Source organism: Pseudonaja textilis, chromosome 10 (genome assembly GCF_049901715.1).
Source record: "Pseudonaja textilis isolate UNSWEBS1 chromosome 10, rPseTex1.2, whole genome shotgun sequence".
Taxonomy (NCBI): Eukaryota; Metazoa; Chordata; class Lepidosauria; order Squamata; family Elapidae; genus Pseudonaja; species Pseudonaja textilis.
This window is the reverse complement of record NC_141999.1, coordinates 4,493,835-4,517,891: the sequence shown is the minus strand read 5'-3', so window position 1 is coordinate 4,517,891 and position 24,057 is coordinate 4,493,835. Positions and strand designations below refer to the sequence as shown.

The 24,057-nt window shown below is 40.4% G+C and overlaps 1 protein-coding gene across 5 annotated transcripts in view; it reads right to left on the bottom strand.

The window, feature by feature from the left end:
• The window catches only part of COL16A1 (collagen type XVI alpha 1 chain), a 218,845-nt gene that overhangs the window by 102,956 nt on the left and 91,832 nt on the right, over positions 1 to 24,057 (bottom strand). For all 5 annotated transcript variants that reach the window (XM_026702697.2, XM_087939551.1, XM_087939553.1 and 2 more), the window contains exons 10-16: positions 22,942 to 22,977; positions 8,225 to 8,251; positions 7,069 to 7,131; positions 6,549 to 6,590; positions 6,379 to 6,423; positions 567 to 602; positions 80 to 142 (exon numbers count right to left, since the gene is read on the bottom strand). In XM_026702697.2, the coding sequence (XP_026558482.2) occupies positions 80 to 142; positions 567 to 602; positions 6,379 to 6,423; positions 6,549 to 6,590; positions 7,069 to 7,131; positions 8,225 to 8,251; positions 22,942 to 22,977 (312 nt within the window). The remainder of the gene's footprint in view (positions 1 to 79; positions 143 to 566; positions 603 to 6,378; positions 6,424 to 6,548; positions 6,591 to 7,068; positions 7,132 to 8,224; positions 8,252 to 22,941; positions 22,978 to 24,057) is intronic.

The following is a 24,057-nucleotide window of genomic DNA, read 5'->3' as shown; positions in this document are numbered from 1 at the left end:
AATCATCTAATAAAGGAAACAAGAGGAAAGCCGCAACAAAAATGACACCAAAGAGAAAGATGCCTGTTGTGCAACTTACATCTCGCCCAGGGCTGCCTGGTTTCCCTTGAAGTCCAAAGTCACCTTTCTCACCCTTCTGCCCCTGCAGAAAATGACCAATTTAGTAGAATTTAGTACGCAATTCAGTGTATTTCAGCCACAATTTAAGTTTTCTTAACCTATAATTTCATCACTGATTCTAGTTCATTGATCTGCTATTTTCCCAAGTGGTGTTAGGGCTTCTTAACTGAACAGTGAACTACTATTTTTAATCACAGCATACTTCCATAACCATTCATTAAGGAAATCATAATTTCCTTGCTTGAAATTTGAGGGAAACAATCAGGTGGACCATCTTCCCATGAACTTTCTACTTCATTCTCCAAAGCTGGAGTTAGTCAATTCAATCCAATCAATTTAGGAAGTCTATCGTGATTCAGTTTTGAAGCATGTCAAATCAGATTCTGAATTGCTCAGTTGCATCCCCTTCTAATTCAATTCCTGAACTGAACCTCCAGAAAACTTACTTTCTGTCCATAAGTTCCGATCAATCCTTGAAGCCCCTGGAAACAAAAAAGTATCCATTAATTAGCAATGTAGAAATTTATAGTCTAAACCAGTGTTTCTCATCCTTGGCAGCATTAAGCTGTATGGACCTCACTTCTGAGAATTTCCCAGCCAACAGGCTTGTCTAAACTGCACTAAAACTTAAGAACCAGTTATCATGAACAATTAATTTTACATTCCTAAAACAGCCACTATGCAGAAGTGTTGGCTTGCAAGCTGGGATTCAAAATCCACCATAAAGGACACAAAATTGGAAAAGAATGCTGGTTTGGAGGTTTACAAATGTGTTATTTGGAACACATATATATCCAATGTATTCATGTGTTCAGAGAGGCTATGGGATGAAATATGTAGAGTTTTCAGAAATTAAACAAACCCATTGAAAGGACATGATAGAAGGAGTTAAGTTTTGAGAGCTGGCCAACAGTCAACATAATATTCCTGATAAATGATTTTCTACAGACCCCTCACATCCCGGACATAAACTGTTTCAAGGCCTTCCCTCAAAACAACACTATAGAGCCCTGCACACCAGAACAACTAGACACAAGGACAGGTTTTTCCTGAAAGCCATCACTCTGCTAAACAAATAATTCCCTCAACACTGTTCAACTGTTTACAAAGTGTGCTGTTAATCTTCTCATCACTCCTTATCACCCATCCCCTCCCACTTATGATTGTAGGACTGTAACTTTGTCGCTTGTATCCTTATATTGACTGTTTCCTAGTATGATTTGATTGTTGATTGTACCCTATGACTATCGTTAAGTGTTGTACGTTATGATTCTTGATTCTTAACGAATGTATCTTTTCTTTATGTATACTGAGAGTATTTATACCAAGACAAATTCCTTGTGTGTCCAATCACACTTGGCCAATAAAGTATTCTATTCTATTCTATTCTATTCTATTCTATTCTATTCTATTCTATTCTATTCTATTCTATTCTATTCTATACTTGATATACCTGCATACGTTTTCTCTTCATAGTGGCCTGGGGGTTGAACCATAAATGAGTTGAAACATTGGATTGTATATTATCTCTACAGTTTGGTTTCAGTCTTAACCACTTCTTCAAATGCATGAAGTTTAAGGCTGCTGAAGAAAATGGTGACAAAGTGTCAAGCTCCAAAAAACAAGAGAGGCAATTGAGTTTCTTCTACATAGTTTGCTTTAATGTTCCTCATCCATAGACAGAAATCTTGTCAATGTAAAGCAAACTACTTGCATTATTAAAGATGAACTGTAAGAACTTCTAAGGAGGAGCTGTCTTGACCCTTTTCCTCCCAAACAAGCTATCTAAATTTCAGTCTTTTGCTCCCCTAGAATGCACTCCTTCCCTCCTGGGAATCCAGACTATATTCTACCATACAATGGTAGAGAAATGAAGCTAGCCACAAAGCTGCTCTCTTGTATTAAAACAATTAATTCTAGATGTCATTAAGCAAGAAGTTATGAGAATGGAAAACATATCTCAGAAAGGCCAAGCCAAGACATAGGAAAGGACATGGAGAGGCCTGGCAATTTCTAGAATTGGAAAGATTATTTAGATCAGAGTTTTTCAACCTTTGCAACTTTAAGATGTGTGGACTTTAACTTATAGAATTCCCCATTCAGCTTGCTGGTTGGGGAACTCTGGAAGTTGAAGTCCACAGTCTTAAAATGGCTAAGGTTGAGAAATCCTGATTTAAATCATCAAATCCAAGCTTTTGCTTATAACAAGAATTTCAGTGAAACCATTTCTGGCAGATAAGAACACATCAAATACTGCAGATAAAATATATCCCCACCCCTTCCCAGAAATGTTGGGGAACTCTGGTATAGAGCATGTAAAATGTTACTGTCCAAGGGATGTCCAAGAAGAGTAAAAAATTGCACTATGGTGGAACTGGGTAACTTTGGACTGAATGTCTTGATCCTATATCCTTTGCTTAAATTCAGCCAGAGTTTTATCAAGGCCATAATGGATATTACTAGGTCCAAAGAGTCACCGTATTAATTATAATTAATTTGGTTCTTATGAAAGAAGCAAATTTGGGTAACTGATGCCAAGTCTGATACCAAGTCTTTTATGGCTGGAATGATAGAATCATACGCTTCTTTGATATAATTCCACCCTATACTTAAAAAAAAATGTGATCCAGACTTCCCTATATAGAGCGAAAAGAGGGGGTGGCCTTGAGGGTCAGGAGTAACAACTGCAACCAAGACAGTAGTCAGAGTAAACAAAACCTAACAAGTTCAGGGAAGGAATGCAATCTGAGTAAGCATGTCACACAAGAGCCTCCCTAGTTCACATGAAGATAATAGGAGAGAGGAGGAAAGCACATTCATATTTGCAAGATTCTGCTACTTTATCTTTACAATAAAAGATACATGGCATTAGATTTCTACATGCCATTGGATTCCTAGTCTGATCTACCTGGAAGATCTGATCCTACATCATTTTTTCCTTCAAAGATAAAGATTTAGTTCCTACAACTTTGGCTTGATTTCCAGTTCTCTGACCATCCTTATTATCCTTCTAGCTTCTTGGGAATTTTGTCAAAGTAGTAAGTCTAGTACCCCGGGTAGAGTTTGGCTACTCAATCATCTAAGTGGAGCTGTTACTTCCAGTGGTTTGGTGCAGTGGGGAGAAGAAAAGGAGATCTGAAACAGGAAGAGGTCCTAAGGAATGAGAAGATGACAACCAGATCAGAATGAAAGGGAAAGTCAACTAAATAATATTGGTTTGTAACAACCAGCCAAAATCTTTGTTTTGTTACATTTCTAGGTTGTTCTTTCTGCACATAAAGCAAAAGGCATTGGGCCAGCCCCAGAGAAGAGCTGCAATGCCTTCACAGGCCTGGCTCTAAAATAGTGAAACTAAATATTTATCATTCACAATATAAATTTTGGCTGTGTGCAATGAGCTGTTTCCTTAGCCTTAGTTCCAAATACTGCAAGGAGGGGAAAACCTCAGCATCTCGGCGAAACAGCACAGAGGAGATGGTGAAGTCTTAAGCAGCTGGGTGCAAGGCTCTGTCCAGGATTAGGAAGGTCACAGGATGTTTACTGGCTGAGTCCACTGTTGAGATTGCACTTGACAGATATTGCCCTACTGAAGCCAGGTTGAAGCAAGGCGGCTAAAGAAAGTCAACCCCTGGATTCAGATGCAGAGAAACCTGCCAAGTGAAGTTTTTCTAAAGATGCAAAGAATCCTAGGGTTGTAAGGGAATGGAGAGACCATCAAATCCAAACCCCTGCTTGTTGCAGAATCTACAGAATCTTTGAATGATAACCATCCAGCATCTGTTTATACAATAAGCAGAAGGAATCACTTTGGGGGTTAAGAGGAAGACAGTGATCAGATAAAAGAAATCTGAATTCAGAGCAGAACTGTAACTTGGGACAGTGCCCTAAATGAAACCTTTCCTAGTTCTCACAAAGCTAACAGGAGGGAGTGGGGAAGTGCATTCACACATACAAAATTCTGTTACTATATAATAAAAACAGTATTAGCCTCCATGACTTTGGTTTACTAGTCTGGTCTTCCTTGAAGTGTTTACAGTTTGAAGATTTCCAGCAAGGAAAGGAAAGCTTTCTACCTCACACAGTAGCCTGTTCTATTGGCTGATAGCTGGAACTGTAAGGAATATTATTCTGAACCACCTTTTTCTTGTGGTTTTGATGGTTCTGGTCTTGGTCCAGATCCCTATGGGGGAATAAAGAAACTCCCTCTTTGCTGAGATGATAGTATGGCAATGTTGTGTCCTCTGCCACTTTTCTAGATCATAGTTGCATCAGTTTATAGGACAACAGACAGCAAAAGTTTAGATGGAGGTATCTCGGGTAGCTGAAAGAGCAGATCACCAAAATCAAGATGTCAAGCTGCAATTTTTCAATTGAAGTCCCACTCCTTGTCCACATTAAAAAAAAGGGGGTTGGGATTTGTGTGAGTGCACCTGACACTTTGACTTTTCACATACGCTTATACCCCTGATGTGATTAACTCTTCCTTTACACAATTTTGATGTGGCTCTTTCAATCCTGCCTTGTCACTCTATTCCTAAACAATTGAAATCACAGTAGCCCCTGGTGTTTGTGTCATTTGAAATTGCATTTATCCTGGCCATGGCTGATTTTTTGACATAACCTTATTATATTGCTATATTATATATACTTGCCTACACTTGGATAGAAACACATATCAAGTAAAGATGCTACAAAGGATTCTGTCCCTCAAAATGATGGCAAATCCCAAAATAGGTCAAGTTATTTTCCTTTGAATTGAGTTGACCCCTGATGATTTTATAGACTCTTTTAGTTGGCATTTGTAGAAATAAGGCATAAGGCAGTTGTCATTATCTTCTTTCATAATGTCTTTCCAACTTCAAGTCCAGTCTCTAACTGTGGCTTTTACTGTGGTCTCTCAACCTAGTTCAACCTAGCTCAGTCCTGTTTTATTTTTTTCATCTAATCCAAGGTTGGTGTAGTGGTGTGTGGACATGACCTTGGAAAATAGGAGAAGGAGCCACAGCTTAGATAATAGTGTGATGAACAAAGGATGAGGTTTCAAAAGGGACTCTCCCTAGTTATGGGGAGAATAAAAGACAGGTAGGGGAGATGTACGTTTAGATTTGCAAGACTTCGTAATATAACTTTACAATAAGGAGAGTGTTAGTATTCATGGTTGGTGCTTCCTGTCAAGACTACCTGAATGGCCTGATAGTTGGCTCTCTGGTACAGAACAAACTATAAATATTGTAAATAATGTTGTTTTGGTCTCCAGCAGATTGGACCACTGTGGACAGATCAAAGGGTCTCCCTTTAAGAGGGCCCTATGTTTAAAAGCACCGGACAAAACTGTGTCTCCTTTCTTTCATCATTCTCTCTGTTATTCTTCTTAAATAATTATTTTTGGTTAAATAAAGGACATCTAGACAAACAGGCTCCACAGATCCAGCCTAGAAGGCATGTTGAGAGAGGCAAAGAACACACAAAAAGATCCTGTTCACACAATAGTTGTTATGAAGTCAGTTACAAAAATGGGTGTTTATTCATTTTGCAAGCTGCTTTAACTTTGACTGCTTTTGAATGTGTGTGTGTGAGTGACACACAGAGATAGTGGGGGAGGGAGGGAGAGAGAGACAGAGACAGAGACAGAGAGAGACAGAGAGATATTTTCTTACTATGTTGTATGAAAGGAGTCTTTTTGGATAGTATAGTTTACGGGCCAAGATAGACAGAAAACTCAGAATGTTCAGTGATAACATGATATTGTGTGAATGCAGCCATGGATGCTGTTAGCTTAAGTGAAAAAAAAGGAGACAGAAAAGACATTAGGAGGAAGCAGCCCCAGAAGACAACTTTGCCAATCTGAAGACTTCTTGTCCTGTGCCAGGGCTACGTTTGGACTGTAACAACTCCATTTTTGTTCTTTTCAGGAACATCATATGTTACATACAATCAATGTTCTGCAGCCCATTTTTCAGGGCTACTGATTTTTGCAGGTATACCTGGGCCAACATCACTCAAAGAATGTTTGGGATCCCCTCCTCCTCATATTTCCTCCCCAAGTTAAGGCTTGCTTTACAAGCAGAGCATGTTTCAAAAATAAATCATAATATCTTAAGCTAATATTGACCAAATCCTGCCTGGGTCAAATCTGTTGGAATGAGGAAAGGGATTTGTGTGAAGATCAGAGGCCTGTTAAGGCGAAGAGAAAGAAGAGGGAGAGGCTTAAATAAAACGTATTTTGTTTTTCCCATGTTTTGATAAAGGCACGCCTACCTTTTCTCCTCGATCTCCCTTCTCCCCTTTTGGACCTTCGGCACACTTAAAAAACAAACAAGGAAGGGTTAGGATGGCAACATAGGATACAGAGGGAAAAGAGGAAAAGCGGAAGTCGTCAACTTCTCATGAGTAATGAGAAGTCTTCTCATTAAGACTAGGGGCCTCACCTGTAATGGAGCCTCAGGTGAGATCCGGACACAGTCAGCACCCTGAAGGGAAATTAGAAGATAAAATAATCTTAGGACACATCGAAGGACCATTGTCAAACCATAAGCACAGGACAATCCAGAAAGAAAGATTTATTGGTGAATTCTTTAATAGACAGTGTATTTAATAAATAAATAAATATTAATGAATTAATTAAAGTGGGGACACTGAGAGCCACTGGAATTCTTTTTCTAAAAATACGATACTGAAAGGCTAGCCATCTTTCTTCCAGACAAGACTGATCCCGAAATATCCCTCTGTTCATCATGAGTTAAATTTTTGAGATGCTTTCATTTCTTTCCAGCCCTGAGCTCTTTCCTGCAGCAGTTGAATGTTCCAAGACTTATAAGCCAGCATCCCTTTTTGAGGAAAATGGGTGGTTCAGAAATGTGGAAAATCTATCAGTAAAAAATCCATTTCAATCCCCAGATCCTAAAAGTGGACAGGTATCCCGTGAAGTTTAAGAAAGGGCCTACTTACATGATCACCTTTCTCTCCTTTGGATCCATAGATTCCTGGAGATCCTCGTTCGCCTTTCCCACCCTGCAGGGAAGAGAGACAAAGCTTAAGAAAATGACCACTAGAAGAACAGTGTCAGGGCAGTTCTCTGTAGAATTGCCCTTTGAAGCTGTCCAAAATAAACGCTCCTTCAAACTGGGTCTCAGCACCGAGCATTGGCAATTCCATCATCTCTGCATGAATTTGGTCAATTGCCTTAATATGTTCTTGTGGTCACACAACCACACTCCCTTTTTCACCTTTTCCTATTACCTGAATAGGGAAGTGGAATTGGGCATAAGGAAGAAAAGGAGAATATATGGCAGATATGTTGGTGAAGGAAAGCGATACAATGGTGGAAGGAAATACTCATCGAATGAGGAGAGAGTGAGAGCCTTTCTCTATTCATGCTGGTGAGAGTTGCTGCCCTGAAAGATTGACTGCACACTTAGCAGATGTTCTCACAATGGCAACAACAATGTTTATGGGTATATCAAATAGCATTAGTGACTAGGAAACACAATTCACCTCCTCTTGAAATTACTGTAAATACACAAAATTAAAATACCATTAAATTATGTATGGGTACCTGTGAGATCTGCAAGATTAGCAATAATGGTGATACAATGAGTTTATTAAAGCCAGAGAAAGCATTTTAATCTATTTAAACTCTTGGGAAACATTATTGATTTTGGAACCAATCTGCAAAGATTCTGGAACTGTTTGATGTAGTGGAAGTAATATATTTGACAAAAAAAATAAATCTAATCAAAGAGAATCAGAAAAGAAAGTGGAAAATAGCAATAGCACTTAGATCTGTATACAACTTAACAGTGCTTTACAGCCCTCTCTAAGTGGATTACAGAGTCTGCCTCTTGCCCCCAACAATCTGGGTCCTCATTTTACTGACCTCAGAAGAATTGAAGGCTGAGTCAACCTGGAGCCTGGTTAGGATCGAACTGCTGCAGTCAGCAGAATTAGCCTGCAGTACTGCATTCTAACCACTATGCCACTGTGAGTAATAGAAATTTTGGGGACGGTGGTCAGGTTTTTGCATAGGACAGAAAGGGAAACTAGGAGAATGGTGGGATTCAGTGCCTGAAGCAGATGAGATGATTGAGAAAAGGGAGAGACATACCTTCAAACCAGGAGGACCCAGGGTAGCCTGTGTGGGGAAAAACAATATGAATGCATTTGATGGAGACACCCAGGAGCAAACCAAATGGTAAAGTAGAAGAAACAAGCATTTCCAAAAGATAAAATATGAGATTTGTAAAAGGCCATGTGACTCAGCAAGGGATTCAAACTTAAGAAGATGGAGAGGACCTTCTTCTTGTTTCCTCCAAGGGAAGGGTGGAAGAATAGCAGAGGTAATAGCAATAACAGTTAGACTTATATACTGCTTCACAGTGCTTTACAGCCCTCTCTAAGAGGTTTACAGAGTCAGCCTATTGTTCCCAACAATCTGAGTCCTCATTTTACCAACCTCCAAAGGATGGAAGACTGAGTCAAGCTAGGAACGCAAAATGAAAATGCAAGTTCATTAAGGAGAAGGAGATAGGAATATGGTTGGTTCTAAGCCATACATTCATCCCAGGGTTCCACAAAATGGTCAACATCGCTGTCCAAAAGTTCATAAGACTATCGAAGGGGTCAATAAATGGCTGGAGGTCAAAAGGAGGCTGAAGGTCAATAGGAATAGATTGAATCTGGAAGAATGAGGTGACATGGGATTAAAAATCATCATTTTTCCAGTAAAGTATCGCCAGCCTTTTTGACACTCAGCTTCATCCTTCCTATGAATGATATCAACCATTTAGTAAAAAAGATATTGTTAAATCTTATATTTTTCATGTTTTTAAATATTACCTATTCTTATGAAATCATTGTTGGTACCTATTATCTGTTGTTATTCATGGTGTGATTAAAGTAGTATTTATCACGTTATTTTCATGTAATATATGTTTGGGGGGATCAATGAACCCTCTGAAACTTCATGGAAAGAGTCAATGAGCTGAAGAGTTTGGGAACAAAGTTGGTTGGGCAAAGGAGCTAATTCCCAGAAGGGATTCTCTAAACTGTAAGAGAGAAAAGGAGATCAAGTGCTTTCTGGAGATCCTGGCAACTAAGAGAGAGAGAGAGAGAGACCTGGGGATAAATTCTACATGCTGGATTTCAAGGGTGACGTAACCACTGAAGTTAAATCTTTGAGAGCGAAGGGTGACAAGCAGGGAAGTCAGCAGAGATGCAAGATCCTCAGACCAAGTGGTCTTCTTAGGCATTGTGCCAGGTCAATAAAACCCCTTTACCCAGCACTGGATAATCTGCTTGATCCCAAGATTGGGTAGATGCATTTCTATGATAGATTAAGAGGGGCTAGTTTAAACATTCCTATGTTTTGGGAATGGTTTCTTCTTCTGTTGCTTAAATCACACAAATGGGAAGTCATATTGATGGTCAACTCCAGGGCTCATCCTAAAGCAAGCCCTCAGCTTTGGAAGCTGTTCTGCTGCAATATATGGTAGGATTTCTGCACATATAAAGATGTCCTTAAATCAGTTCCAAATAGATCTTGCATGCATGCAACCTATAATGGTTGCAGGAACTGGGTATGTCTAGTCAAATGAAGAGAAGGACTTGGAGTGACATGATTGCAGTCTTCCAATATCTAAGGGCCTGCCACAAAGAAGAGGAAGTCAAACCATTCTTAAAGCTCTTGAAGGCAGGGCAAGAAGTAATGGATGAAAAGCTAGAACTAAGGAGAAATTTCCTGACAGTTAGAACAATTAATCAGTGGAAAAACTTGCCGCCAGAAGTTGTGGATGCTCCAACACCAGAGGTTTTTAAGAAGAGATTGGACAACCATTTGCCTGTAATGGTATAGGGTCTCCTGCTTGAGCTAGGAATTGGATTAGAAGACCTTCAAAGTCCCTTTCAACTCTTGTTAATCTGTTATATGGATTCCAAAGAACCACATATTTGGAAGGGAAGGAAAGAGTTCTTTGCCCTATCCCCTGGTGTAGTACAGGGATTGTGAGAGCATCTCTAACAGATGCCCAGCCTTTGTAAGAAGACCTCTTGTGAAGGAGAGTTTATCTGCCCATTTCAGAGACTGATAGCTCATACAGTGAGATATTCCTCCAGATTTCTTGCCTGGATCTCCTTTCTTGTAGCTTTAATCCTTGTCCTGGCTTCTAGGGTAACAAATTATCAACCTGCTCCTTTTTCTGTGTGATAACCCTTCAGAAATTGGAAGCCCACTACCGTCTCTCCTGACATTCATCTTTTATGTGAGCTAAACAGATGGAAGTCCTTTGACTCTTCTTCATCAGCTTAGAATACAGATCCTTCACAACTTTCTCTGCCTTTCTCTGAACTTGATCCAGTTAGTTGCTATCTTTTTTGAATGATAGATTTGAGCACAACACTCTAAATGAAGTCTGAGTAGGATAATGTAGATGAGAATGGTTACTTCCCAAAACTTTGACCCTGTGCTTCTCTGAATGCTCCCCCAAATCTTATTTGCCTTTTTTAGTAATTGCATCTCACCACTGTCTTATATGAACTTACAGGAGACCCTTGGGGAATAGGAAATAAAAAATGAATAATATTTACAGTGTTGTTGTTTTTTTTTTCTGTTCAATTGTGTCTCCTTCTCAGAAGTTGCCTGGACAAGTTCCTGCAGGTCTTGTTGACAAGGATTTTCAGAAATGGCTTGTTATTGCCTACTTCTAAAGGCTAAGAAAGAGTGACTGGGCAAAGGTCACTCAGCTGTCTTTGTGCCTGTCAAACTAGAAGTCATTGCTTCCCAGTTTCTAGCCTGATGCCTTGGCCAACATAGTAAACTGTCTCTCTTTCAGGCTAGGATAGACAAATTCCAAGAACTGCAGGGGGTTGATAGGAATGACAACAGAGGAAGTCAGTGAAAAAACAAACCTCTTTTTATTTCATTTCTGGGAAATTTGTGGCTGGTTGATTGATTTAGCAGAAAGGAAACTTCTGGCAGCTTCATTCATTCATTGACCCTGCGGGAAGGGGACAGCAGTTGTTTGGATGTAGACTTTCAATTTTGCTGCCAGCTCCAGCAAGACAATCTGAGAAGGAGAAGGTCTGATTCTCTGCTCTAGCACCCATCCCCCCAAGGATACTCTGCACCTCAAAGTCAGCTGTTGGTCCTGGTGTCTTAGATGGAGAGTTTAGAGAGGTATCAGTTGGGATGATTTAAGATGAACTCCCTTGTGTTCATCTTGACCTCTCATGTTACTCAGCCTGACATTTCAGCACATCTGTCTGGTCCCCCTGCAGTTTCCTCCTTCACCTGCAAATTATCCCTGGGAAAAGGAGAGTTGTGTGGATGCCCTACAGGGAGGTGGAGGATTCACAACCCATGGCCAGCAAGGCATCAGCCAAGACAGGAGAAGACTCAGACCTGAAAGTGATTCTGTGCCGTGGCTTGGGAGGCTGAAAAGGCACCCATGGAAAATCGGCTGCTGAGAAGATGAACAGCCAAATGTTACTGGGGCACTCTTTGGGGGGTCTAATTGTGGGGAAGACATAGACAGTAAGTCAGAGAAAGCAGTAACTGCATTAAGTGTCACTCAGCATGGAACTGGATGGGAGTCTCACCAACGCATCTTGCAGTTAAGGACCAGATGTAGCTTAATTTGAACAAGCATGAATGTTCTGGATATGATCATAAATTACTGCTCTGAACACGTCTAGGGTGCATTCCTATACTAGTGTAAAAGGTAGGTTTGTTTGGTTTTTTTGCAAAGGACAACTGGGCTTTCTTGATTTCCTCTTTGAAAACATTTAGCTTCTCATCCAAGAAGCTTCGTCAGTTGCCTTTTGGAAAAGCACCTTTGGGACAACCATGACCTGGATGATTGAGAATCTCCATAGACTATAGTGGAGTACAGATAGTTTTTGAGTTGTGACCATAATGGAGCCTGCCTACCAGGGTTGTAACTCATGACATTTGATCACATGACTAACTTAATTTTATGAGCCTTTTTGCAGCAGTTATTAAGCTAATGACGCAAACCAAAAGTTCCCTGTGAGTTTGATTTTGCCCAAAACTGGAAGTAAATGCAGGCTTTTGGCAAGACCGTCATAAAACACAGTTATGTGACTGTGAGATGCTGCAAATGGCCATAAGCACCTGAAGTGTGGTCACATGACTGAGAAATTTAAATCTGGATCATAAGTACACCCTGGGTAGGTCCATCAGAACTTCACATGGATGCTTAGTGACCAGTTGTAAGTTCAGGACTACCTGTAGAGAGATGGCTGCCCTAAAATAAGTTACGGGGAAAATATTAATAAAACACAATCTTCACCCAGAAAAACAGGAAAGTACAAAAAAAAGACAAGATCGGTTCTCTCTGGAATAACAGGAGAGCGAGAGAAACTTTGCTATTATTTTCAAGATTCTGCTGTTAGTGTCTGTATAAATACAAGTAGTCCTCGGCTTACAACAGTTCGTTTAGTGACTGTTCAAAGTTACCTCCTCATTGAAAACAGCAACTTATGACCATTTGTCACACCTACGACCATTGCAGCATCCCCAGGCTCATGCAATCAATATCCAGAGAGTTGGAAACTACTCATATTTATGACGGTTTCAGTGTCCTGAGGTCATGTGATCGCCTTTTGCAACCTTCTGACAAGCAAGGGGGAAACCAAATTTGCTTAACAACCGTGTTACTTACTTAACAACCTCAGTAATTCAGTGATAACAACTGTGGCAAGAAAGGCTTAACAAATGTCTCACTTAGCAAGAGAATTTTGGACCCAATTGTGGTTGTAAGTAGAGGACTGCCTGTAAAACTGAGTCCCAGAAGTTCAGGAGATTTCGGTTTCCTGGTGTGGTCAACCTCAAAGGGTTGATAATTCATCATTTTCACTAAGAAATCACAGCCCATTCGACAAAAAGCAGGGCTCAAATATTCTGCAGAGGTATAGTAGCATATCTTTGCCTCTCTTTGCCCCTTCTGGCCAAAAAATCCCGCCCCCCAAAGAAAAATAAATTAGCTGACTAAACTTTGACCGCCCAAAGAAAACCAGGTCCCGAGGCAGCTACTTTTGCAAACGCTAGAGCTCGCTGTACTAAGTCAGCTAGAAAGCTCAGAAGAAGATTTGGTTTAACTCTTGAAATGGTTCTTTTCCATAATTTAAAGACGGCCTGTCAGATTCAGAGCGGAAGTGTAATTTTGTGGGATCGAACCAAAATGGTTCTCTTTTCCGACCACAACTGCCAGCCAGATGCTTGCAGGAAAACCTCTGTGGGAAAGGTACGATTTTTTTTCCCTCTGTGGCATGGAAGAAAAAGAAGCCATTCATGTCTACATTGAATGCCTTAGTAACATCTGGAATGGAGCTTTGTACCTCTCTGGTCTTGGCTGATCCCCAAAGAGCCAAGCAGTATTGGTCCTGAACCACCTCTGGATGGAGAGGCAGTGAAGTTCCAGGAAATATTTTTTTTTTTTTGTCCATCCCCTCACACTTTAGTATTTTTTTTTAAATTTGATTTGTCAATCGCTTACAAGATACAGGTACAAGAATAAATATAGTTTCGAATACATGAGACAGAAGTCAGAAAAGCAGTGAAATGCCTACAGTGGAAGATTGGATGATAAAATTAACTGAATTTGCAAAAATGGCAAAAGTGGCCAGTTTGATCAGAGCAAAAACAATGTTTTTTTTTTCAAAGACAGGAAGCCTTATCTGGACTTTTTGCTGAAAGAATAGAAGAACAAACAGATGAGGGATTAAAAATGAAATGAAGAGGCAGCAGAAAAGTTCTAAGATGATAAGTCCTCGGTAGGAAGAAGGGTAGAAGACACAATTGTGTGGTTGGTTGGTTTTTCAGTTTCTTTTTTCTTTTTTGTATTGCTATTTCTTATTTTCTATATTTATTCTTGTTATTTGTTATTGTATATTTTGCACACACGCTCTCTCTCTCTTTCTGTAAATTCCAGAAATGTAAATTACTTATTAAAAAAAAGCTGAAAGAAAATGAAAATGTCTTTTTGCTAAGAAAACCATAGAGATGTGTTGATAAAGGAACCAGTAAACTATATCTTTATCTACATGGAGTTAACTGTGAAAATCCTTAGAAAACTACAATCAGTCCTAAACATAAAGAGAAGGTTGATGGGCTTGCAACATCTTAGTGAGGATGTACAATATAAATCCAGTAAGGTTACCCTCTTTCTCTCTATGTTACTAAGAACACTTAAATCTTGGGGGATACAAGTATCACAAGGTCACATTCTTTTAGTGCCCATTTGAAGCTACAACAGCATTGAAAAAGGTGACTTACAACCAGTCCTCACACTTGAAACCGTTTCAGCACCTGCCATCAAAATGCAAGCACTTGGAACTTGACATGTATTTACAATGGTTGCAACCACCTGGGGATGTACATTCACCATTTGTGACTTGCCAGGCCAACTTCTGACAGGCAAAATCAGTCCCTTCATGACTGCATGACTCACTTAACAACCGCAATGATTGTGCAATCACAATGGTGGCAAAAAGGTGATAAAATTGGGTGCAGCTTGCTTAACAACTGCTTTGCTTAACAACAGAAATTCTGCTCTCAGTTGTGGTCTTAAATCGAGGATTATCTGTATGTTGGCAGATCTAATAAGATCAGCAGTTCTTTGCAAGGAAGGGGCAGAATGGGACAATTTGCCTTGGTGGGTTGACTATGGCAAGATGGCCGTAGCAAATTGTCCTAGACCCAAAATAAGACATTGCGGGAGACCTTCGCAGGATGTGCCATGCACCATGCAAACATACTTCTTGCAAAAGGTGGTTATCTTGTCAGATCCCTGCCTGGTTTATTTTGTTGGGTTTTACAGAGATGGCGGTGAGCCCCATCTACGGGGCTTAGCTGAAAATGGATTAGGGCCTACGATCCCTTCAGAACCACCTCCTCGCTTTTCAGCTCAAACCTTAATTTCTAATGGACAAGCCCTACTCTACCTCCTACTATGGCAGAGTTGGTTTCATTGGAATTAAGAAGAAGGGCTTTCATCAAAGGCTGCCTCTAAATCAATGGGACTCCCTGCACCCCCGGCAGCCAGTGTAACAGCCTTTTCTCTCTGGCCTTTCACCGATGGATCACAGTATGTCAGCCACTGACTTCATGAATAATAAAATATGTTATTGAATGCCTCATCTGCTGCTTCTGCCTGCTTTAATTAAATACATTTTTACTAATATGTAATGATATGGGGGAACGACCTTGGGAGATGAGGGGTGGGGAGATGCTGCTTAGACAATGGTCAGATAAAAGAGGAGAAAGCTCACAGCTACATAACAGGTGGAGAATGATATCAGCCTTCCCAGGGAAACTAGGTAGGAATCACAACCAGATGAGTTAATTCTATTTTACTGTAAGGCTACATTAACAGAATCTTTGCAAGTCTGAAAGTACAAATCTCCTACTACCATCTTTACAGCCTGAGAACTTGGAATGGTGTATTCCTCCTGAATCTCTTTCTCCACCCTGCAGGCTACGCCTTCTCTAATCTGACTATTCCCTAGGCAGCATCTCTTCCCACTTCCATTTCCCAAGATCATTCCAACATACCATTAGATTACTATCTAATCAACATACCATTAGATTACTATCATTATCATTTCTATCTTTAATAATCCCAAGTCTCTTTTGAGTCAACCACATCTCTTTCTTGATGTCTGTTCTGAAGTCAGTAATTTCCTTCTGACTTTATGGATGCAGCTGGGAGGGAAGGAGATTACCACTATCACTGTCAAGATTTTTCTGACTTTCCACATATTTGTAAATAAGATCTGATCCTGCTTAGTTTCCAAGTGCAGACAAAGATGGGCAACACTTATTTTTGACCCTTCTGTCTTTTAAAAACCATTTTTAATTTGGTACTGGTTTGAATTGTTCTCCATCAGTTGGCGGAGTGTATGGACCATGATGATGATGAGAGCTGTCTAGTGGTTAAGATGCTGGTCTAGAAATGAGATGACTATGAGTTCTAGTCCTGTCAGGATTGAAAGCTGGCTGGCTGGATTTTGGTCAATCACCAGGAAACAATGACTTCTAGCCTGCCTTAGGTGGAGGGAGATAATTAGAATAAAAATCAAACAAATAAATAAATGGTCCTATCCATTCAATTATGCCAAATTCTCAGCAATTCTATGGACCAAGTCTCTTCACATTTTCTGATCTTGTGTGATCTTCAGGTGTTTTATGTTCTGACTGGTGTCGGCTTTGATGGTGATTAGCCACCAAGTGTTTTGGCAGCTTCGTTTCCTTTCACCATTGACCATGCTGAGCATAACTGCTTTTTCCAGTGTGTACGCTTGCATGACATGACCAAAATAAGTAAGGCAGAATTTTGGGATTTTACCTTTGGGCAATAGGTCTGGTTTTATATCCTCCAGCACTTGTTTGTGTGTCATCTCCACTGTCCAAGGAATGCACAGGTGCCTTCTCCATCATCACAGCTTGAATGAGTCGATTTTCCTCCTGTCTAGCTATTTCATGGTCCAATTTTTGCAACCATAAGTAGCTACGGGAAATGTGAACCAATCTACATTTAGATGCCAGGCTGATCATGAGCCCGGGTTACTTTTTTGCTATAAATGGAAGAGATCAATATGGGATAAAGCCACAGAGCATATTCCAAGGCACCTGGTGCTATGGTTGGAATGGTTCCTCTTCTTTCATGCCCTCTCCTTTCATAAGCAGAGGAGCAATTTTAGTGTCTCTGGCACAGCAGCAGCAAGTAACCCAGCCGACAGCCTCCTGCTCTTCCAGACGTTCTCATGTGCAGAAAGCCTTTTTTTCATCATAGGGAAGTTGATTTATGGAGTTGTTCTTCCTCTTGCTGCTTCCTAGCTCTTTGGCTGCCCGCCCAGCAGCCACCAAACTCAAAACAATCAACAAAAACACTCAAATCAACTTTCTCATTTTTGCTCTGTTAATAAGAAATGGGCATGATGTACAAAAGAAGAGAAGACTTGGGGCACGAGATTTGACTTCAATGTAGCAGAGAGACACAGTTCAGAAGGCTCGTGCAGTTAGCCAGGGGTGGCCTGCTAATGGCTTATTAACGTCCCCATTCGCTTGGGGCTGCAAAACTGCTCAGTAGGTAGAAATTTGGCTTTGCGGTTGTTTGTTTAGCAAATACAGAAACTGCCTGATGCCAATGCCTCTAGGTGGCTTCCAAGATTATAAAATATTGGACAAGATTAGGATAACCAACTAGGAAATGATATTATTGTGGCTGGTTGCACAGTCAGCCAGATGGGTACGGCTTTTTCATCCACCTATCAAATTTCCCACAAGGACCTGATGTTGTAACTTGATGATGATGTTAAAGGTAATGTTCCAAGATTTATTACTATTGTTATTGTTGTTACTCAAATTTTTGGTCTCTTCTATCTTCCTTTGATGGCCAGCAGCAGCTATTGAAAATATCTAAAATATTGGCTAAAATCTTCTTGGCTTATCTCACAACCCACACACAAAACGTCCTGTGTATATTTTGAACCTGATTTCAGCCTGGAGTCTAAACCTCTAACTTAGGGGGAAAAAAAGCATGAGGGGAATAAGATTAAGAGATTCCTATACTTTTGGATGCCAATCTTAATGGAAGATAAGTTTTTGAACCAGGTAAGTGGCATGGGTCCAAATATTTCTTTTCAACTCTTGGAAAAAAAAGATTTCTAACTTGACAAAATCCATAGCTCTGTAGTAGAGCCCTCACTAGCAGGCAGAGAACTCCAGATTTAACCCCTGATGTCTCCTGGCATATCTAAAAGCCTTTTCCTTATCTGAATGCAGGGAGAACCAATATTAGCCTCTGGCTAATGCTGAACTAGATGGACACATATTCAGGAAAAAAAAAAATTGCTGGATGAGATTACAACTTTTCCCTACAAGTTCAAGTTGAAGGTCCATGTCACCATGCCTACCAAGATGATCCCAGGGGAAAGTCATAAAAGCACAACTTTGTCTCTGGGATTCCCCCTCCACAAATGCCTGTGTAACCACTAGGCAGCCACCGTTCGTGGAAGGAAAATGGGCAATGCAAAGATGAGTCCTCCTGCAATCCTCCCTTGCCTCTTTCTCCTGTCATCCTTCAGCAGTTGCCATAGGAATGTTTACTGACATCTGGAAGCCATCTGAGTTTTCTTCAGCCATCCAGATGTTACTGATAGATACAAGCCAGAAAGGAGAAGAAGAGGTGGGTGAGGGTGGGAGGATGTGGACAATGATTTGTGGAAAACACATGACCTCAAACCTATGAATGTGAGAAATTGCTAGAAATCAAGTCAACTTCCACAGAGGAAGAAGACAGAAAACTAGGTTCCGGGAAAGAGATGTGTGGCTGGGATGCAGGCACAATTTAATCAATGGATGAATCAATGATCCATTGAGGGTTACAGTTCTGCAGCTGCTGCTAATTCTTTTGAGTCAGCAGAGGCGAGCTGCCAAAAGAGAAAAAAGATCTAAGGACATGGCTGGGTCTTGTGACACTCTGTGTATGGAGAGGTCCGATGATTTCACCATTATTCACAGTAGGTAATGTGGTTGCTCAACCTCATTTCTCGTTCAGTTGCAGTCACTTCTTGCTACAACTGGGAGTCCTGACTAGGGGAGAGAGACTGTTTGGAGAAGGGCTGCAGTGTTTTTAATTTGTCTAAGCTGCTCAACACTAAAATTATTGAGCAAACTTGAATAAAGGTTATTAAAATATTAGGGCAAACAAACAAACAACCCCACCCCCAAATATGCAATGGTTGATGGACCAGAGAAGATAAAATTCTCTAGCCGAGCACAAAATTAGGCCCTTAAAATTAAACTGAATGCAAAGCTGCCGAGAGTTTAAGCTAATGCTAAATGGACATCAATTCTCTTTGGTGAGGGGTACCCAGAATTACTTTATAGGGCAGATGGGCAGCATGATAAATAAATGAATGAATGAATGAATGAATAATATTGTACTAATCAGTTCTACCATCATCTAAATCCCTTGAAGGTATAAAGAAGGAGATGAAGGAGATGACCAGGCCTGAGGGAGGAGTCAAGTGTGTCATCAGTTTTACACGCACAAGAGATCTAAGCCCAGCCTACCTTGAATTCCATTGACTCTTATCTACCAGCAATTTGCCTTGACTACTAGTAATTCAGATTTTTGTAGACAGCATGCAATAAATCTATAGTATTTGAACCATCTTGCTTCTGATGTATTGTGCCTGATAGGGCAAGTGACAGGAAGGAAAATCTGGAGGAGGAACCACTAATGTTGAACAAAGACTTTGGGCAAATACATGAGAAAAGAGTCCCAGGGCTCTAAAATTAGCACCAAGAGCTTACACTGGGGCAGGAAACATACTGGCAACCAATAAGCTACATTTTCACATGGCATCTCTGAAAAGGAAGAATATATCTCACGAAACCATTGTAAAATACAGGATGAAGGAAAAGTTTGAAGACTGAGATTGATAAATGCTCATGAGAAATATTTGATGTTTGAGCATCATCATTGGACAATACCTATTTACTATGAAAATTCAAATAATCAGAACTACATGAAGTATATGCAAGAATATTGGAGGAACTTGCTGATGGTTTGATCGAACCGTTATATATTATTTTTAAGAAAAACTGGAGCAGGTGAGAGATGATTGGAGGATGGTGTACAATGTCCTTATCTCTCAAAAGGGATATGAAAGAACCAGGGATTGTGGAACTCCTTTCAGTACCTCACTTGAATTTGATGAGGAAGCAGGAATGAGAGGATAGCCAGGGCGCAACTTTTGAGCCTCCTATATATCTACTTGTCATTCCACATATCTAGGATTAAAGGGTACGTTGCTAAATGCTACGCTGAAATCAAGACATATAATGTCTACAGCATTCCCACATTCTACTAAGGAAGTTACCAGTTCAAAACAACAGATAAGTACACATTTATCTATGCTGATTTCTGATAATTGGCACATTGTTGTCAACTTGTTATACAGTGAATCATAATGAGTCTTCTACAATCTTCCCAGATATCAAACTCAGACTGGGGGGTTTATGGACACCCCTGCTTATACAGGTACTCCTTGACTTATGACCACAATTGAGCCCAACATTTCTGTTGTTTAAGTGAGATATTTGTTAAGTGAGTTTTGCCCCATTTTTGCAACCTTTCTTGCCAAGGTTGTTAAGTCAATCATTGCAGTACTGCAATTGTAAGTTAGTAACCTGGTTGTTAAGTGAATCTGGCTTCCCCATTGACTTTGCTCATGAGAAGGCTGCAGAAGGGGATCACAACAGTCATAAATATGAACTAGTTGCCAAGCATCTGAATTTTGATCACATGATCATGGGGACTCTGCAAAAGTTGTAACTGTGAAAAACGAAGATAATTCACTTTTTTCAGTGCTGTTGTAACTTTGAACGGTCACTAAATGAACTGTTGTAAGTTGAGGACTACTTGTATTCCTAAGCAGGGATGTCCAAGCATATGTGTCCATGTTGGGGGATAAGGAGGGCAAATGGCAACTTGAGCATCTTGATGTCACACCTCATGCTGGAGACAACAAGAGTGATAAGGGAAGTAGAAAATAAGCTCTGGGAAGAGGCATTGAAGTAGCCCTGCTTTTTTGACCATGAGAGGAGAAGATGATGGAGGGATCTAAAGGAGTGATAGTACTGCTCTATACTGCTCCACACTTGGAATTCTGCATCCAGTTCTCATTATAGTGATACAGAAAAGATGCCGAAGCCCCAGAAAGAGTACAGAGAAGAGCAACAAAGACAGTAAGGGGTCTAGAAGCTAAATTTTATGATGAATAGCTAAGGGAACTGGGCATGTCTAGCCTAAGAGAAGGTTTAGGGGAGACCTACTTGAAGGGCTGTCACATGGGAAACGAGGTTGACTTATTCTCCAATGCACTTAAGAGCAGAACAAGAAGCAATGGGTTCATCAGAGAAAGATCCAGTTTGGAAAAAAGGAAGAATTGAAAACAATTAATCAATAATTAATCAAAATAATAATTGATCAAATTAATCAATCAAACTTGCCTCCTGGAATTGTGGGTTCTCCATTGCTGGAGGTTTTCAAGAAAGGCTTGGACAGCCATTTGTTCGGGGTGGTATAAGGCCTCGGGCAGAGGATTGGACAAGAAGACCTTCAAAGCCCCCTGATTCTATGAAATTCTTGAAAAAATATGGCCAAAATAATCATCGAGGTTGTTCTATGTCAGAATGCAGGACGTGGAGTAATTAGGTAGTAGGTTTTCATTCAGCAATAGGCAAAAACTTTCTAATAGTAAAAACAATTTGGAATTAAGCACCAAGTGAAGCATTGGAGTCTCTTTCACAGAATGTATTTAAGCTAAGGCTGGGTAGCCATCTGTTGGAAAACCTCTAATTTGGATTTCTGTGCCGAGCAGTAAGTTTCACTGGATGGCATAGATGACCCCCTTTGACTGTGAACACGTGAATGACTGGCTAATGTCCCTTAATGGTCAGATAACATCTGTTCTGGAATTGCATTGCACTAGTAATTGGTCATTTTCCCCTCCCCCTGCCAAAACTTCCCCCAAATTATTTTAAAGCTTGGGTTTACTTTCCCTGCTAGAGTTGCCATTCTTCCTTTGGTCCTGCGTCTTGCTTTAAGCTCCACCCTAAAGCAAAACCATTTAGAAGAAGACTTTCTTGAAGGACTGCAAGCAATGACAGGACCTTGGAAGAGCTACTAAGAAGACTGGCTGAAAGACAGTGGGCAATTGTCCTGCTTTTTGGAGTGGAGGAGCGCTAACATTTTGAGCTGAAAGCCCTAATATAAATTAAACGGAAATCCCAGAATATCCTTTTCATTACCAAGCCATCTTCTGCGGGCCCAGTGGTCCAAAAATAATAAAAATTCTGTGGAGCAATCCAAAGTTGTCCACTCTTACAGTAGACCTGCCAGGAAGAAAAACTTGTCAACATTAAGGTTGACTCAGAAAACTTTTCTGTCTTCATTCCAAGGACATGAAGGTTAGCGATGGTTATTCAGTAAAGAAGAAAAGCACAATGTGACCCAAGATGCTTGACTCTCCCCCATCTTCATTATTATTGTTTACTCATACGGTCTCATTTCTGGCATTGCAATCAGCATTTTGCGCCCAAGTTCTGTAGGCCATGATTTGAATTTAGTCCTTGTGGGACAATTAACAGCTGTTCCAAATATTCTGATGGCCACAGTCAGAAAATCAGGAGTGCCTTCCACCTACCATTTGTCTGAATTAGCCCCAGATGGTATAGAGTCTCCTGCCTGAAGAGAAAGTTGGACTAGAAGACCTCCAAGATTATTCCGTTATCTATCAGCTTCCTCTGCCTTCTTGAGACCTCCCCTATCTTCTGTCTTGTTTCTTCGAGAATTTCCACTAAGTGATTCTTTGAGATCATAGCTTCCCTACTCTCTACAATAGTGTTTCTAAATTTTGGCAACTTTAAAATGGGTAAACTTTAACTTCCAAAATTCCTCTGCCAACCTGCGGATTGGAGAATTCTGAGAGTTGAAGTCCATTCATCTTCAAGTGGCCAAGGTTGAGAAACACTACTCTAAGGCCCTAACTTCCAGAATTCCCAGCTAGCATGGACAATTACAAAGTTGATTGAGAATGCTGGAGCTTGATAGCTTATAAGTCGAGGACTTGTAAGAGAAGAACCACTGGGTGTTAAAAAGCCAAACATTGCTTATTGAAATTACAAGTTCAATTGAGTGTCAGTTCAAGCTAACATCCAAGGGGCAGATCACTTCCCTTCATTGAAAGTATGTTGGAATCTCAGAGGGATAGGAACATGCACCTCTTACTTACATTTGCATATGATGGTCTCTTCTCACATGGAGGACACTGCAAAAAAAGAAAAGCAGCAATCTTGAAACAGGAAATGAAACGAATGGAGTTACTGCAACATTGAAAGCTTATACGGGTAATCCTCCACTTATAACCATTTGTTTAATGACCATTCACTAACAACAGAACTGAAAAAAGAGACCTATGACCATTTTTCTCACTTGCAGCATCCCCAGGGTCACATAATCAAAATCTGCACGCATAGCAACTGGCTTATATTTATGATGGTTGCAGAGTCACAGGGTCATGTGATCACTTTGTGTGACCTTCTAATAAGCAAAGCCAATGGTTCACTTTACAATTATGTTGCTTATTTAATAAGTGCAATGATTCGGTTAACTATTGTGACAAGAAAGGTCATAAAACGGGGGCAAAACTCACGTAAGAGGTGCCTTACTTAGCAACATAAATTTTGGGGTTAATTGTGATTGTCAGTCAAGGAAGACCTGTACTGACTCTAGAGAAAAATTAACTTGGCCAGCATAGCCTCAAAATTTTGAGTGATCTTTGGTGATTACTCAAAACCTTTGCCCACTTGAGGATACATCTGTGGAGATTCTCAGTCATCCAGATCATGGTTGTCCTAAAGGTGCTTTTTCAAAAGGCAACTGGACTTTGTTTTTCCTTGAAGACATTTCGCTTCTCATCTAAAAACATTCTTCGGTTCTGACTGAATGGTGGGATGGTGGAGGATGGAAGGATATATATTCCTTGCAGTCATCTGGTTGTTAGCAAACTTTATGAGAGTTGTTGAGATCACTTGGAGGTTTATCTGTGTCCCCAGTGTCACCTTAATAGTGCAAAGGTGGTATTCAGCAACAGTAGAAATTTTGAGTAGTTCAGAGAACCGGCAAATCCTACCTCTGATGGGCCCCCACCCCCATCTCTTCTCTGTCTCCCATTGAATCCCAGCTGATCGGCTGGGTCTCCTTTTGTTGCCCTGCACAAGAGAACAGAGCTGGAAAGCAGGTTAGGGGGGTGGCGAGGGAAGGGGGATTTTGCAGTATCTTTCCCCTGCCATGCCCACCAAGACATGCCCACCATCTGAATGTAGAGGGCCTCTTTGAACCCACTTTC